The sequence below is a fragment of the Haliotis rufescens genome, unplaced genomic scaffold (genome assembly GCF_023055435.1).
Source record: "Haliotis rufescens isolate VD_foot unplaced genomic scaffold, xgHalRufe1.0.p SCAF_138, whole genome shotgun sequence".
NCBI lineage: Eukaryota > Metazoa > Mollusca > Gastropoda > Lepetellida > Haliotidae > Haliotis > Haliotis rufescens.
In genome coordinates this window covers 269,963-286,313 of record NW_025963822.1, presented here as the reverse complement: position 1 = coordinate 286,313, position 16,351 = coordinate 269,963, and the positions used below count along the sequence as shown (strand labels likewise).

The following is a 16,351-nucleotide window of genomic DNA, read 5'->3' as shown; positions in this document are numbered from 1 at the left end:
CTCCTGGGAAGTTTTTAGGGCTTCCGTATAGACTAGATCCAGTTTAGGAGGGGTTTATATCTATACGAGTTGTATTAGTGTCTTGTATTAATCTACTTCGTATATAATCCACATGTAGCTCTCATCTCTTCCCTTCTAAATGCTAATCTTCATGAGTTATTGCTGTTAGTGTTTCGCGAACACCTGGTATCATAACGGATTTTCTGTGATCAGTTCATATCATAATCACCGCTATTTTGCTTTTTACGCCCAATGGAATGTTTCGATGGATAATCAAGACTTGTTTATTATCTAGAGCTAACGTTTTATATTCAATATTTTTTGCATAGAAGCATTCTGTCCCTCCTACCCATGTGTTTTACAGACTACTGTATATACACTTGGATGATTGTGGCATGAAAACTAATGTCCTGGAACGTTCCATGACGACAATGACATTTCTTGTAGTCATGGTATAATCCATCGATTGCCACTGTCTTCTATCTTTTTTTATGCTGCCGACATGTCAGAATATACTGACGACCTGAACATTCTTATATGGTCGGAATCGTACAATGAATTTATGTCCGATGCAATTCCCTCTTTCGACTTGTAACATATGTTCCCATGTATCCTTGGGTGAATATTTGACCTGCATGCGTTTGAGACGGGTGCCAGTGATGGGGTAGGAAACGCATACCTTTTCGCGAACACCTGGTGAGTGAGTTGGATTTAACGCAGCTGTTAGCAATAGTCCAGCAATATCACGGCGTGTGTGTGTGTGTGTGTGTGTGTGTGTGTGTGTGTGTGTGTGTGTGTGTGTGTGTGTGTGTGTGTGTGTGTGTGTGTGTGTGTGTGTGTGTGTGGGTGGGTGGGTGGGTGGGTGGGTGTGGGTGGGTGGGGGGTGGGGTGGGGGGATCGTAGAATAGGCTCTGCTTTAATATTTCTTCTACGACTTTAAACGAATTAATATTAATAATGTTTGTGTATATTTGTGGCCATAGAAACCATGGTTTGTATATAAAGACAACGGTCTTCACGAGTGATTGTTGCGGGGATCAATACGTAGTTAAAAAGAATCTGGCAGTCTGGAGTGTTGAAAAGCAGGTTTGTGAAGAAGCTGGATATGTGGTTCATAAAAACATTGCTCCTACTTCTTGGTGTTTTGGAAGTTTTCTGTGGATGTGATTTTAATATGACCCTGTTCCACTATACAGGATTAGACAACTATGTATTCAGTGGAAATGAGCTGTCCGACGAAATGTCTTTGAATCGCCTTGATTGTATAGTTGCATGCGGACTGAACACCTACTGTCGACAGGCTTCCGTGTACCCTTCAACCAACCGGTGTAAGCTGTACTCCAAGCCTTCTTGGTCGCTGGACGATGCCACCACAGAGGGAGGATGGATCACATATGTCGGTATGTCCAAACACTTTAAAACAGATGTCCTAGTTTAGAAATTCAAAACCGTGATATAATCGTGTCATGAAGACCCCAGGTGAAAAGAATATAATTATACACAGAGTATTATATAGTAAAACTTTATAGTGGCACCACCGTCTACTGTACTGTTGCCTTATCATCTTCTCTGGGTATTATCTCCGTCTGACATTATCTTCTTCGTGCATTATCTTCTTGATGTATTATCTTTTTGATGTATTATCTTCTTGATATATCATCTTTTGTCTTGATATATATTCTACTTAATGTATTATCTTCTTGGTGTATTATCTTCTTGATATATATTCTACTTAATGTATTATCTTCTTGGTGTATTATCTTCTTGATGTATTATCTACTTAATGTATTACCTTCTTGGTGTATTATCTTCTTGATATATATTCTACTTAATGTATTATCTTCTTGGTGTATTATCTTCTTGATGTATTATCTACTTAATGTATTACCTTCTTGGTGTATTATCTTCTTGATATATATTCTACTTTATGTATTATCTTCTTGGTTTATTATCTTCTTGATGTATATTCTACTTAATGTATTATCGTCTTAGTGTATTATCTTCTTGATATATATTCTACTTGATGTATTATCTTCTTGATATATATTCTACTTTATGTATTATCTTCTTGGTTAATAACTTCTTGATGTATATTCTACTTAATGTATTATCTTCTTGGTGTATTATCTTCTTGATATACATTCTACTTGATGTATTATCTTCTTGATACATTATCTTTATCTTGATATATAATATTCTTAATGTATTATTTTCGTGATATATTATCTTCTTGATGTTTTATCTTCTTAATGCATTATCTTCTTGATGTATTATCTTCTTGGTGTATTATCTTCTTGATTTATTATCTTCTTGATGTAATATCTTCATCTTGATGTATTTTCTTATTGATGTATTATCTTCATATTGATGTATAATCTTCTTTTTTGCCTATGATTTTCGTCTTGATGTATTATCTTCTTTGTGTATTATCTTCTTGATGTATTATCTTCTTGATATATTATCTTCTTGATATATTGACGTCTTCATGTATTATCGTCTTGATGTATAATCTTCTTGATATAGTATCTTCTTGATATATTATCTTCTTGATATATTATCTTCTTGATATATTATCTTCTTGATATAGTATCTTCATATTGATGTATAATATTCTTCTTGGCCTATGATTTTCATCTTGATGTCGTATCTTCTTGATGTATTATCTTCTTGCTGTATTATCTTCTTGCTGTATTATCTTCTTGATGTATTATCTTCTTGATATATTATCGTCTTGATGTATTATCTTCTTGATACATTATCGTCTTCATATATTATCTTCGTGATGTATTATCTTCATTTTGATATATTATCTTCTTGATGTATTATTTTCTTGATATATTATAGTTTTGATGTATTTCATTCTTGATATATTATCTTCTTGATATATTATATTCTTGATATATTATCGTCTTGATGTATAATCTTCTTGATGTATTATCTTCTTGATATATTATCTTCATTTTGATGTATTTTATTCTTGGTGTATTATCTTCATCTTGATATATTATCTTCTTGATATATTATCTTCTTGACATATTATCGTCTTGATGTTTTATCTGTTTGATGTATTATCTTTTTTATATATTATTTTTTTAATATATTATCGTCTTGATGTATAATCTTCTTGATGTATTATCTTCTTGATATATTATCTTCATTTTGATGTATTTTCTTCTTGGCCTTTTATCTTCATCTTGATGTATTATCTTCTTGGTGTATTATCTTCTAGACATATTATCGTCTTGATGTATTATCTCATTGAAGTATTATCTTCTTGATATATTATCTTCATTTTGATGTATTTTCTTCTTGATGTACCATCTTTATATTGATGCATAATCTTCTTCTTGGCCTATTATTTTCATCTTGATGCGTTATCGTCCTGATTTTGTTATCTTCGTGATGTATTATATTCACCTTGATGTATTATCTTCTTGATGTATATCTTCTTGATGTATTATCTTCATCTTGATGTATTATCTTCATCTTGATGTATTATCTTCTTGATGTATTATCTTCATCTAACTGTATTATCTTCTTCTCGGCCTATTATTTTTGTCTTGATGTATTATCTACTTGCTGTTCTTATCTTATCTTATCTTCTTCTTGACGTATTATCTTCTTCTTGATGTATTATCTTCTTCTTGGCCTACTATCTTCGTCTTGGTTTATTATCTTCTTCTTGGCGTATTATCTTCTTCTTGCTGTATTATCTTTTACTTGGCGTATTATCTTCGTCTTGGTGTATCATCTTCTTTTAAGTATTATCTTCCAACGTGATGTATTATCATCTTCCTCGTGTGTATCTTCTTCTCACGGCCCGTCCTTTCCTCTACTGTATGTTTTACAGCTGACTGTTCTTTGAACGTGTCGATGGTGATGTCACCCCTCTGCCGGGATGGAACGTCGTTCTTGTACCCCGGAGTCCAACAGGAGTGCCTGGCCAATGGACGGTGGAACCGTCTTGGGGTTCGGGATTGCGTCCATTCATTTGAGCATGACGCAGTGGGTATTCTGATCATTTGCATGTGTCTTGAATCTATCAGGACAGCCATTGATTCGATATGGTCATCTGCTATTTGTAAACGTAACGAATATAAATATATATATATATATATATATATATATATATATATATATATATATATATATATATCTGGAAAAAAAAAACAAACAAAAAAAACGTAACGAATATAAGTGGGCCTTATGAAATGATTCAGGAACACGAATCCGACTTAAGTTCAGTGATGCTCGTTATACATCGGCATAATATCTCAGTAATATCTTTGAAAAACGATTTCAAGTTTGCAACGTTTACAACGGCTGTTGTCACGAACGTTTCACAAACATACGATTCCTTGGTAACTTAGCTATGGAAGTTCAAAGAATGAACCTCCCCTGAAGATGCGGGTTAGAAGTGGTCTTTAGCAACTAACGGGATCGGGTGGTCAGGCTCCCTGAATTTGTCAATGCATGTTATCGTAAGCAAGATTGTCTGATCCAGACTCTATTATTTGCAGACCGCCGTCATATAGTTGGAATATCAAACTACGAACAAGCAAAAGAACAAAGCAAAAAATCCGCCGCAGTATTGCTGCAATATTGCTAAACGCGGCCTGAAACCATATACACTATTTGAGTTTACAGGGACGTCTCTATCGACCAAGGGGCGGTCGGGTAGCTTTGTGGTTAAAGCGTCCGGTTGTCACGCTGAAGACCCGGGTTCGATTCCCGACACGGGTACAATGTGTGAAGTCCATTGCTGGTGTCCCCCGCCGTGATATTGCTAGAATATTGCTAAAAGCGGCGTTAAACCATACTCACTCACTCCAAATATTTCATTCCAGGTGGCTGATACACACACAGTCCACTTCCACTCCCAGATGCACGCAGGAATGACCCTGACGGTTCTCGCACAATTCGACGGTGTCGCCAAGTATTCATTCTCCTCAATCATTTTCTTTAGCCTGTATCACTTTACCTCAGAGACGTGAATATCCGGAATAGAATAGGTCTTCAGCAACACATGCTTGCCGGAAAAGGCGACTATGCTTGTCGTAAGAGGCGACTAACGGGATCGGGTGGTCAGGCTCGCTGACTTGGTTGATGCATGTCATCGTATACCCTTTGCGTGGATCGATGCTCATGATGTCAATGACTTGTGTGTCTGATCCAGACTCGATTATTTACAGACCGCCGTCATATAGCTGGAATGTTGCTGAGTACGGCGTTAAACATCACACAAACAACAACAACAACAACATGCTGTACAAAACACTGCCACTTGCACATAAAATTGCTATATACCTTTGTCATACAATCAGTATGACAAACGAAACACCGCCATGTCCATAGAAGCACACACTAAGATATTCGTTCCAGGTAGCAATCCTGTAGTTACATGTAACAGTTCATAATATTATGCCTGTACATGTTTTGTAACTAGCGCATGCGCAGGGGGTTTATTCATGCCATATGCTATGGAAAATAACAGAATAAACTACCTGATGATCCTGTCTAATTGAAACCAACTTGTAGACCAGAACGAAACATACTATAATATATGAGATTTAATGTTCGGAGTACACAGGTGGCTCAGACGCCGCAATTCCCTATCCAGAGTTGCGTCCCTTGAACTCGCCAGAAACCTGTGCTCGTAGGTTCGAATCCCGGTTCGCCCCGATTATGATTCTAGGTTTGTCAGCACCATACCCGTGCTCGTCTGTTTCACCAGTCTGAGACCTGTATCACTCTGGCTTTCCTCCCAAATTCATCTGACACGCTGTGATAAAACTGGAATACTGTTTAAAGAGGCTTATCGTAAGAGGCGACTAACGAGGTCGGGAGGGCAGGCTAGCTGACTTGGTTGATGCATGTCATCGTATCCCAATTGCGTAGATCGATGCTCATGATGTCAATTACTGAATTGTCTGGTCCAGACTCGATTATTTATTAACCGTCGTCATAAAGTTGGAATATTGCTGAGTGTGGTTATAATAAGAAACAAATCAAAGAGGCGTTAAACACAACTGACTCACTCACTCAAAATATAGATCATATCAATTTGCATAAAACAGAGCAAAACATAAACCATTATATATCACAAACTGTTTCATTGTTTCAGTGCTGAGTTCCGTCTGTGTTACAACGGGGATATCCGGTCTCTTGTAATCGGACCAAGATTTTTTTGTACGTGCACAGTTTTCAACACTTACGGTACAGATTGGGAAGCGGAGGAATACATCCGGGATGAATTCCCGTTTGTGGCAAATCAACAGTTTAATCTTACAATCCAAATAACGGACACCACGTTTGAGGTAAGCAGACGGTTAATTGCATTGTGATGTACATTCGTTTGTTGTTTTCTCAGCAATATTACAGCTATATCACGTCGGTCTGAAAATAATCAAGTCTGGACCAGACAATCCAGTGATGAGCATCGATCCAAGTCAGGGTATGAACAAATAATAGTCAGTGAAGACTGGGGTAAGAAATGAATTTCCAACCACATTGACGCTACCTTGTTTGAAATGTTTGTCCCGAAAAAAGTAAATTTAAAGATAAGACGTCCAAGGTATCAACAATTGTGTATTAAAAAGTGTTTTTAAAGTGATCTCAGGAATGTCTTCAGCGCTGTCCATCAGCAGCCATGTTATTGGAAATAGGGGATGTATAATATATTTTATATGATAAAGTGAGTGAGTGAGTGAGTTGGGTTTAACACCGCTTGTAACAGTATTCCAGTTATATCACGGCGTGTCAGCTTATTGTGGGAGGAAAGCCCGAAGTGATGCAGGTCTCAGACGTTTACCAATTCGGTGAAACCCACGAGCACGGGTATGGTGCTGACAAACCTAGAAACATAATTGGGGCGAACCGGGATTCGAACCCACAATCATAGGTTTCTGGCGTGCCCAAGGGACGCAACTCTGCACAGCGAATCGCGGCGCCTTAGACGACTGGGCCACCCGTGCCCCCCGTATGATAAAGTCAACTGACTGGTACAGTATCAAAATCAACTGAGAGGAACAGTTTCTTTCGATCCTTAGTTAATGTATATGGTATATTCTCAATACATAAATCATTGACATTATATGCCCTAATATTTAAAATGTAGTCAAATTGTTTGTTATTTTCCGGCACTGATCATGACTGGCACATCATTCCATTTGTTTCATTGGGGAACGGACCTGTGAAGATCCGGGGTAGAATAAGTCTTCAGCAACTCAAGCTTGTCGTAACAGGCGACTATGCTTGACGTAAGAGGCGACTAACGGGATCGGGTAGTCAGGCTCGCTGACTTGGTTGATGCATGTCTTCGTATTCCAATTTCTCTGAATTCTCGTGATGTCATTCACTGGATTGTCTGGTCCAGACTCGATTATTTACAGAGTTCCGTCATATAGTTGGAATATTGTTGCCTTCGGCGTTAAACATAAAAAACCCCATCATGATGGAACGTCCATTTACTATTCTCAGGGCAAGTTTAATTCATGTTGAATTGTAATGTATAAGAATTCAGGTCCAAAATCAAAACTATGTCCAATTGGAGCGATTGTTTATTTAGCATTTTCTTGAATCTAACCCACACAGGGTCGTTCGTAACGAGCTCGAATGAAATTGATAACGATGCGTTGATTTAGATCGAATGGTTTCACTGAGAATCACAGATATTTTTTTCTGAATCTGACATTGGATCGGTTGTTTTCAATCTCATTAAAATCGTATTCAAGTTCTCGCTGCCGCTGAGAAAGCAGCTTTCTCGAGCTTTACGGCACTCGTTTCAACCTGGCGACTTCCATTTCAGACTACGCGTAAAAATATGTTGACATAGTTCTCGATTAAAATTTTCAAAACGGAACAAACGAACAATCCGGAAGGTCTAATATATGGTTACGAGTGTATGGCAGTGCTTACCACGTACTGTACAACGCTTTCTCCGTTCAAATGTTTATACCACGGAAGCGAGAGACAGACGATAATTTTGACGGAATCAGTCGTACGGGCCTTAACTGTCGTTCGGAATACCCCGTTTTAACGTTTTCGAGGTGGTATGATCAGAAAACACATTCCGACTGTCACTTTCATGATCTGGTGAGGTCCTTCTGACGTGACTCGTAATGGTTTGTCCTCAGACCTTTGTTTAGCGATAGCGACAACGAAGATCTGATTTTAATGAGATTGGCTTGTTATTGGCTCGCTTATCCAATTGGAACTACATACAGTAGACAGTGTGCTGCATTAGTATTTCATACATGTGACATTTTGCTTTAATTCATCCCGGGGCAAGGGCGTAAACTGACTATACAAGTCAAGTTTCCCCTTTGCCGAACTGGGCTCGAATTCCGTGGCCCGATCGTAGCCTGATGGTGTCGATTACGAGTAGTGTCCCTTCTATGTTCCTCCTATTGACCAATCAGATTCCACCTCTCACTTCACTTGCATATGCTTCAAACAACATGGCGGCGCCCAGTTAAGATGATTTGATCGGTAATCAGGATCTGTATGGAAATAACGGGTCTTACCTCATGAAGTGCATCAGATCACTTGAGCACCTTGATTAAAAAGATGAAAAGATGTGGACAATATCAGTCGCCACTCAGTTGACGGGTTACATGTTTTGCAAATCCTGCAGTCGATCGAAATCTGTACGTTGAATCCATGTTGTTTACGCACCGGATGTCTTGTTCGTTACGCGATGTTGATTGGACTATGCATAAACTCATTAGTCAAGCCAAAATATAACTCCATAATTCTAGCCTATTTCGGCAAGGGTGGAACTGGACTTTTATCGTCAGTCAAATTCCATGCCCCGGGAGGATGTCTTTTACTTAGGTGAAGAACCCGATACAGTATCGGGACATGAAGGGGTGCTACCCTCTCATCCCTTAATCTCGAATGCTGTATTTCTTTCATTCGAGTCCTTTTTGTTCAACTTTGGATACCGAATACTATCAAAGACAAAAATTATATGTCAGAATTCACTACACAGAGGCCGAATGTCAATTCCAGACAAGCCAAATGAACACGTGCCTAGGTCTTAAAAGGGAGATATCTGAAATAAACAGAAAACAATATACTGAAAAACAAGTATATACATGATTTTTACACGCAAGGCAATATTTTGGTAAATCTTGAATCAATGTTCCAAGTAAGACTATATTTGCGTCTAGATCCCGCGTACCACATTTAGTCCTGAATACTCTCTAAATGTACCCCGAAGCCCGCGTATCACATTGAGTCCTGAATACCCTCTGAATGGGCCCCGAATCCCGCGTACCACATTTAGTCCTGAATACCCTCTAAATGTACCCCGAAGCCCGCGTATCACATTTAGTCCTGAATACCCTCTAAATGACCCCTGAATCCCGCGTACCACATTGAGTCCTGAATACCCTCTAAATGTACCCCGAAACCCGCGTACCACATTGAGTCCTGAATACCCTCTAAATGACCCCTGAATCCCGCGTACCACATTGAGTCCTGAATACCCTTTAAATGTACCCTGAATCCCGCGTACCACATTGAGTCCCGAATACCCTCGAAACGGGCCCCCGAATCCCGCGTATCACATTGAGTACAACAATACAAATATAGACATAATTATGTACATGAATCTATGTGGCTGAATAGGTGAGATCGCTGACTTCGTGTGCTGGCGATTAGGTGCCTCACTCTGGCAGTGTGGGTTCGAATCACGGACGGGACTCAACCCAAAACGCAGTATGAGAATCTGTACTTTACTAAGAAAGTGTTATCTCAAATATAACTTGTGTTACATAGACATAATTGTTTATTAGCTACACAGCGCACCTATTGGTTTGTTTGTTGTTGTTTAACGCATCATCACCGGTGCGTCTCTGTTATCATTTACGTGTTAGGTTTCATGGCAACGCTGTAACAAGTCATCGATTTTTTCATTTTGCCGTTTTTTACAATTTACGTCGGTATATTAAAGTCAATAAATCAGTTAGAAGGCCTTCTATAAATGCTTGTAGCGTTCACTTATTCACTGAGCTTTAACAAGACAACACTAGTTCAAGTGTAGAAGATCAGTCATGTGGTCCACTCACTGGAGTTCAGTGTAACAATTCATCGATTGTTTTCATTTTGTCGTTTTTTACAATTTACGTCGGTAGATTAAAGTCAGTAAATCAGTAATAAGGCCTTCTATGACTGCTTGTAGCGTTCACTTATTCACTGAGCTTTAACAAGACAACACTAGTTCCAGCGTAGAAGATCAGTCATGTGTCCACACTGGAGTTCAGTGAGGAGAAGGTGGACGAGGTCGTTCTTGATGGTTGCGGTTAAAAATGGAACCTTCCTGGCTTTAGTTCAAGAGGATTCCTTTGGTAGTTATCAATAACCTGCTCAATAGTATTTCTTACTTTCATTTGATCAATAGATTTCTAAGACAACCAATAAACCAATTGTGACTTCCAGGAATGTATGCTTCTGTTGTTTAAGGTTGACAAAACAAGGAAGCTTATTGATTAGTGAAACAATAGAGGATTTTTGCGATTCACATTTTCGATGGTGAATTAAGTTCACCCGAATATATGCATAGGCGTTTCCTAAAAGGACGTGAGGTGAGGTGAAATTGGGTTTAACGTCGCGTCCAAGATTATTGCACTTATATAGCGACGCGCATGTACGTGTGTGTGTTTGTGTGGCTGCTTGTACTAGTCCGGACTGATGCCGATTTATAGTGCTAGCTCACTGAGATACCATGCCGCAGTTTGACATGAATACCCCACTCAGACACAGTATACTGACTCTGAGCTGACCAGTCCTTGTTTTAGCCCCTTAATGCCGAGCGCCAGACAGGGTAACAACAAGTACCATCTTTTAACGTCTTTTGGTATGACGCGGCCGGGGATCGAACCCCGGACCTTTCGCTCTCCGGGCGGACGCTCTACCACAAGACCACGGAGGCGGTCGTTTCCTAAAAGGAAGATGACAAACTAGACAAAGGTTTATAAAATAACAACTTCTTTAATGCACTTTTGTATTGACGTTTCGGTGTAGATTATATCGAATTTTAACTAAGTTCAATTTCATTGATGATATTCTCTCAATTGTGGAACTTCAGCTTGGCGTTAAGAGTTCCTCTTTGTGTCAGTATGGCTGGTGTTCAGGTTAACGTAGGGTTTATTTCGAACAGACTCGGTGGTCGAAACTTGGCCTTTGAAGCGTGCAAGTATCGTATCACTGCTTAGTACCACACGAGGATTTGGGATTGTCGAATAACTTTCAACGTTTTCCAGCGTTCATTCCATCACCCCGAATGACAAACAACGTCGATGGAGCTGATATTCTAGTTTTAATAATCTGGACCCAAGCCATCCAGACCTGTAGCTGAAAGTTGCAAAACAAAATGCTTAAGGAATCCTTGCCATGCAGACCCTTAAACGCCACCTAAGCAGAAAACTTTAGGGAGCTTGATAACGCCCTGCAGACCCTTAAACGCCAGCTCCAAAGTGACACCAACCACTTAGCACTACCACTGCGTCCAATTATGATGGTTTATGTTTGTAAATGTGCTCATGTCAAAATACAAATCCGATCCAACTAAATTTGTCGCCGAAGTACCCCCCAAATACTGCCCTCCACGATTGTTTGGAATATAGCGAGGCACTTGTACGTTTGGAATGTTGCCATCCCATGCAATAGTGTAAACAGTTCAATCATAGCGCCCCGTTTCAACAATGGACACACTTGTATTTTAATGTGTCTCATAAGCCTAATAAGGCTGGATGTACAAGCTTTTGTTTTGAACTCGTATTATGCCAAATGTTTTTACCATGACGGCTTGTGCGTCTGACACAAATATACAAATATATAACATTTCTCTCTCTCTCTAACATCTAAGTTACACCTGCCCTTAATACCATCTTTCCTTGAAAACTTAGTGGAGGGGGTGGGGGTGGAGGGTATTTTATGATATATTTAATAAAGTATATAAAGTATCCTACAATATGATATATGATATAGTACATTCAAAGATGGGAACTAGTTCTTGATTAATCGTAGCCCCCACAGACATAATATATCCTCAAAACAAAAATGGTTCCAATACAGTATTATTCATAGAATTATACCAACAAACGAGTTAGTGTACAAATTGGGATGTAAATAATCATTTCTTTGCAATATTTTTAACGAGAAAAACAAACCTTAGTGTGCATGTTCTTTGAGTGCAAAATTGTAAAATATATCTGGAAAAACCTTTCAAAATGGATCAAAGACAAAACTGGAATAGAACTAGAAATTTCAAAACTGACAATTTTATTAGGATATCAACCAAAACGAAATGATGTATTAAATCATATTATAACTGTAACAACAAACAAACAAACAAACAAACAACATTGCAGCGAGGCTATACATGCATTGCAATTTGTTTCTGATTTGGGAAAAACCTTCCACGACCTTGTGTCTGATCCGTGACTGGAATCGTCACATTCTTGTGTAACCTCCACTCGGTGATATGACCGAAATACTCTTCATTGCGGCGTTAAATCCAACTCACTCACTCAAACGTTTTATTCTATGTGTGTTAATATTTCCTCTGTCTTGTCATCTCAGATCTTTGTGGATGAGGCTCACTTCAAGTCCTTCACACAGAGAAAAGCCCTGCATCCAACCACAAGGCTGATGATGGAATTCGTTGACGCCGTTAATGAAGTCATTATAAGCACATAGACAGTTTATGCAAAACTACCCAGCTACAAATTACTTTTTACAAACTGGTTAAGAGAAAGTCAAATTTAACAGTTCTTTAAATTTTCAATTACACGAAACGCCTCATCTTCACGAGGCAAGGTGTCCACAAGCCTAGTTTCTAGACTTTGATACAAAACGGCTCTCGTAAAGGCTCTTGCCTCGGGAAGATGAAAACACCCCAGTTTATTATACAGTAAACTACGGTTATAACGAACACGATTATAACGAACTGACGGATATAACGAACTTCTTTTTTTGGTCCCGACTATTTGCTGTAGTTATGCTGTATATATGCTTATAACGAACTACGGTTATAACGAACCAAAATTAGTGGTCCCCTTCAGTTCGTTATAACCGTAGTTAACTGTACATGAAGTTGACACTAAAGACAGGAGGCCCGTGTACCTGCCGTTGACAAAACCATGCGTCCATTATATCCGACATTGACATCAAAGACATGCTTCAATTATATCTGACGTTGACATCAAAGACATGCGTCTATTATATCTGACGTTGACATCAAAGACACGCGTCCATTATATCTGACGTTTACATCAACCGCATGCGTCCATTATATCTGACGTTGACATCAAAGACATGCGTCCATTATATCTGACGTTAACATAAAAAACATGCGTCCATTATATCTGACGTTGACATAAAAAACGTGCGTCTATTATATCTGACGTTGACATCAACCGCATGCGTCCATTATATCTGACGTTGACATAAAAAACATGCGTCTATTATATCTGACGTTGACATCAAAGACACGCGTCCATTATATCTGACGTTGACATCAACCGCATGCGTCCATTATATCTGATGTTGACACCAAAGACATGCGTCTATTATATCTGACGTTGACATCAACCGCATGCGCCAATTATATCAGACGTTGACATAAAAAACATGCGTCCATTATATCTTACGTTAACATAAAAAAACATGCGTCCATTATATCTGACGTTGACATAAAAAACATGCGTCTATTATATCTGACGTTGACATCAAAGACACGCGTCCATTATATCTGACGTTGACATCAACCGCATGCGTCCATTATATCTGATGTTGACACCAAAGACATGCGTCTATTATATCTGACGTTGACATCAACCGCATGCGCCAATTATATCAGACGTTGACATAAAAAACATGCGTCCATTATATCTTACGTTAACATAAAAAAACATGCGTCCATTATATCTGACGTTGACATAAAAAAACATGCGTCTATTATATCTGACGTTGACATCAAAGACACGCGTCCATTATATCTGACGTTGACATCAACCGCATGCGCCAATGATATCAGACGTTGACATAAAAAAACATGCGTCCGTTATATCTGACGTTGACATAAAAAACATGCGTCCATTATATCTGACGTTGACATCAAAGTCATGCGTCCATTATATCTGACGTTAACATACAAAAACCGCGTCCATTATATCTTACGTTGACATCAACCGCATGCGCCCATTATATCTGACGTTGACATCAAAGACATGCGTCTATTATATTTGACGTTGACATCAAAGACATGCGTCCATTATATCTGACGTTGACATCAAAGTCATATGTCCATTATATCTGACGTTGACATCAAAGACATGCGTCCATTATATCTGACGTTGACATCAACCGCATGCGTTCATTATGTCTGACGTTGACATCAAAGTCATGCGTCCGTTATATCTGACGTTGACATCAAAGACATGAGTTCATTATACCTGACTTTGACATGATGCCATATGTGCATTCAAGATTTTACATCATACAGTTTGTGTATACACTAGATGCTTTATCGTACATGTTTTGTACACACACACACACGCACGCACGCGTCGGAATATGGGTTACACCCCATTTCACCTCCTCACCTCACCCGTGAACATCCGGGGTTTGATAGATCTTCTAACGGGCGACTAACGGGATCGGGTGGTCAGGCTCGGCGTTAAACAACAAACAAACAAACAAACTATTAAGTGATTTGCTTCTGAAGCAGATCTCGCAAGTTCCAAACATCCACAATAGCTTTGGGCACTCTTCAGGAGCCCTTGGAATGAGTAGAAGGAGCACATACCCAACCGAGTTATACACACTGTGTCCAATAGGTACAGATATGTATATGTGACTGTGTAAAGGCAGAAAGCGTGCTGGCCTGCTACCTTGACCACTCTGTCAACACAGTGTTTGTTTCACAGCTGCAGGGGGATAGAAATAACACCATCGCTGTGAAGACGTGACTCAACAACTCTCTCCCCAGGGTCCTATTGACCCCGGGGGTTAGCGGACTCACACGAAATAACTCGAGATTTGATGCGAACTGAAAGAACAATGAGACGTGATCTAAAAAACACAGGGCATGCTTGGCAGGAACCGCAACAATGTGCATACCGGTTATTGTTGGTTCATGTTGGTGCTTTTTCGTCTTTGAGGATCTTACTTCATATCATCCCTGGAATATCAACCATTAAAGTCTTGAAAACCATGCCTTATATAATAGCGTTTTGTGGTATTATTTATGACGATATTTGTTTGTCCTCTTTGGTATTGAGACTTTGTTCTTCATACAAACATCCTTGTGTGCCATTTGGGGCTGGTACTTCATTTTATACATTCATCCATTTTATTCTTTGGAACAATAATAAATATCCAAGAGATATGGATTCAAAAATGTTTTGTTTTAATGTGAAAAATTAAGTCCTTTTCATGTCTATTTATCAAAGCAGAGGGGCACGGGTGGCCCAGTCGTCTTAGGCGCCGCGATCCGCTTTGCAGAGTTGCGTCCCTTGGGCACGCCAGAAACCTATGATTGTGGGTTCGAATCCCAGTTCGCCCCAATTATGTTTCTAGATTTGTCAGCACCGTACCCGTTCTCGTGGGTTTCACCGAAGTGGTAAACGTCTGAGACCTGCATCACTTCGGGCTTTCCTCCCACATTAAGCTGACGCCTTAGACGAATGGGCCTCCTTATATCTTGAAGAGCCGACTGAAGAATTTTAAATGGGCAGCCTTTAAATTCAACCGTGACATAGCTTGAATGTGCGAACATTTACACAATCACTCAACACATGCTTTGTAATGTGGATTCAAACTGTATCCTTTTTTTTCATGGACGTCAGTTTCGCGGTCAGTCCATCTTGTAATGTTTGTTTGTTTTTTAACGCCACACTCAGCAATATTCCAGCGGCGGTCTGTAAATAATCGGACCCGTGAAGATCCGGGGTAGAATAGGTCTTCAGCAACCCATACTTGCCGGGAAAGGCGACTTTGCTTGTCGTTGGAGGCGACTAACGGGATCGGGTGGTCAGACTCGCTGACTTGGTTGATGCATGTCATCGTATCCCAGTTGCGTGGATCGATGCTTATGATGTCAATCACTGGATGGTCTGGTCCAGACTTGGTTATTTACAGACCGCTTACTACTGTTTTGAATAATTTGATACACGTGTTTTGAAAAAAAAATTTTTTGTCTGTTGGTTGTTGTTTAAGCCGCGCCAAGCTATAGTCAATCACCATGGCGCCGTTGGGTTGCGATGACACGCAATGAACCAAGTCACCGATCTTGACAAAATCTCCTCGTATAACAAGCAATAGTAGAATCCTCACGGGGATT

The 16,351-nt window shown here is 39.3% G+C and overlaps 1 protein-coding gene across 1 annotated transcript; it reads left to right on the top strand.

The window, feature by feature from the left end:
• The first annotated feature begins 946 nt into the window (after nt 1–946).
• Nucleotides 947–14,570, top strand: LOC124137848. Its single transcript, XM_046504322.2, has 5 exons — nt 947–1,400; nt 3,851–4,005; nt 4,848–4,936; nt 6,125–6,317; nt 12,589–14,570. Exons 1-5 carry the CDS (start codon nt 1,106–1,108, stop codon nt 12,703–12,705), a joined length of 849 nt encoding a protein of 282 aa, XP_046360278.2. The 5' UTR covers nt 947–1,105; the 3' UTR covers nt 12,706–14,570.
• The last annotated feature ends 1,781 nt before the right edge of the window (nt 14,571–16,351 follow it).

Coding starts and splice junctions, on each gene's coding strand:
- LOC124137848 (XM_046504322.2), top strand. CDS start 1,106: ATGTGGTTCATAAAAACATTGCTCCTACTTCTTGGTGTTTTGGAAGTT. Junction 1,401..3,850: donor AGGATGGATCACATATGTCG/GTATGTCCAAAC, acceptor TATGTTTTACAG/CTGACTGTTCTTTGAACGTG. Junction 4,006..4,847: donor ATTCATTTGAGCATGACGCA/GTGGGTATTCTG, acceptor ATTTCATTCCAG/GTGGCTGATACACACACAGT.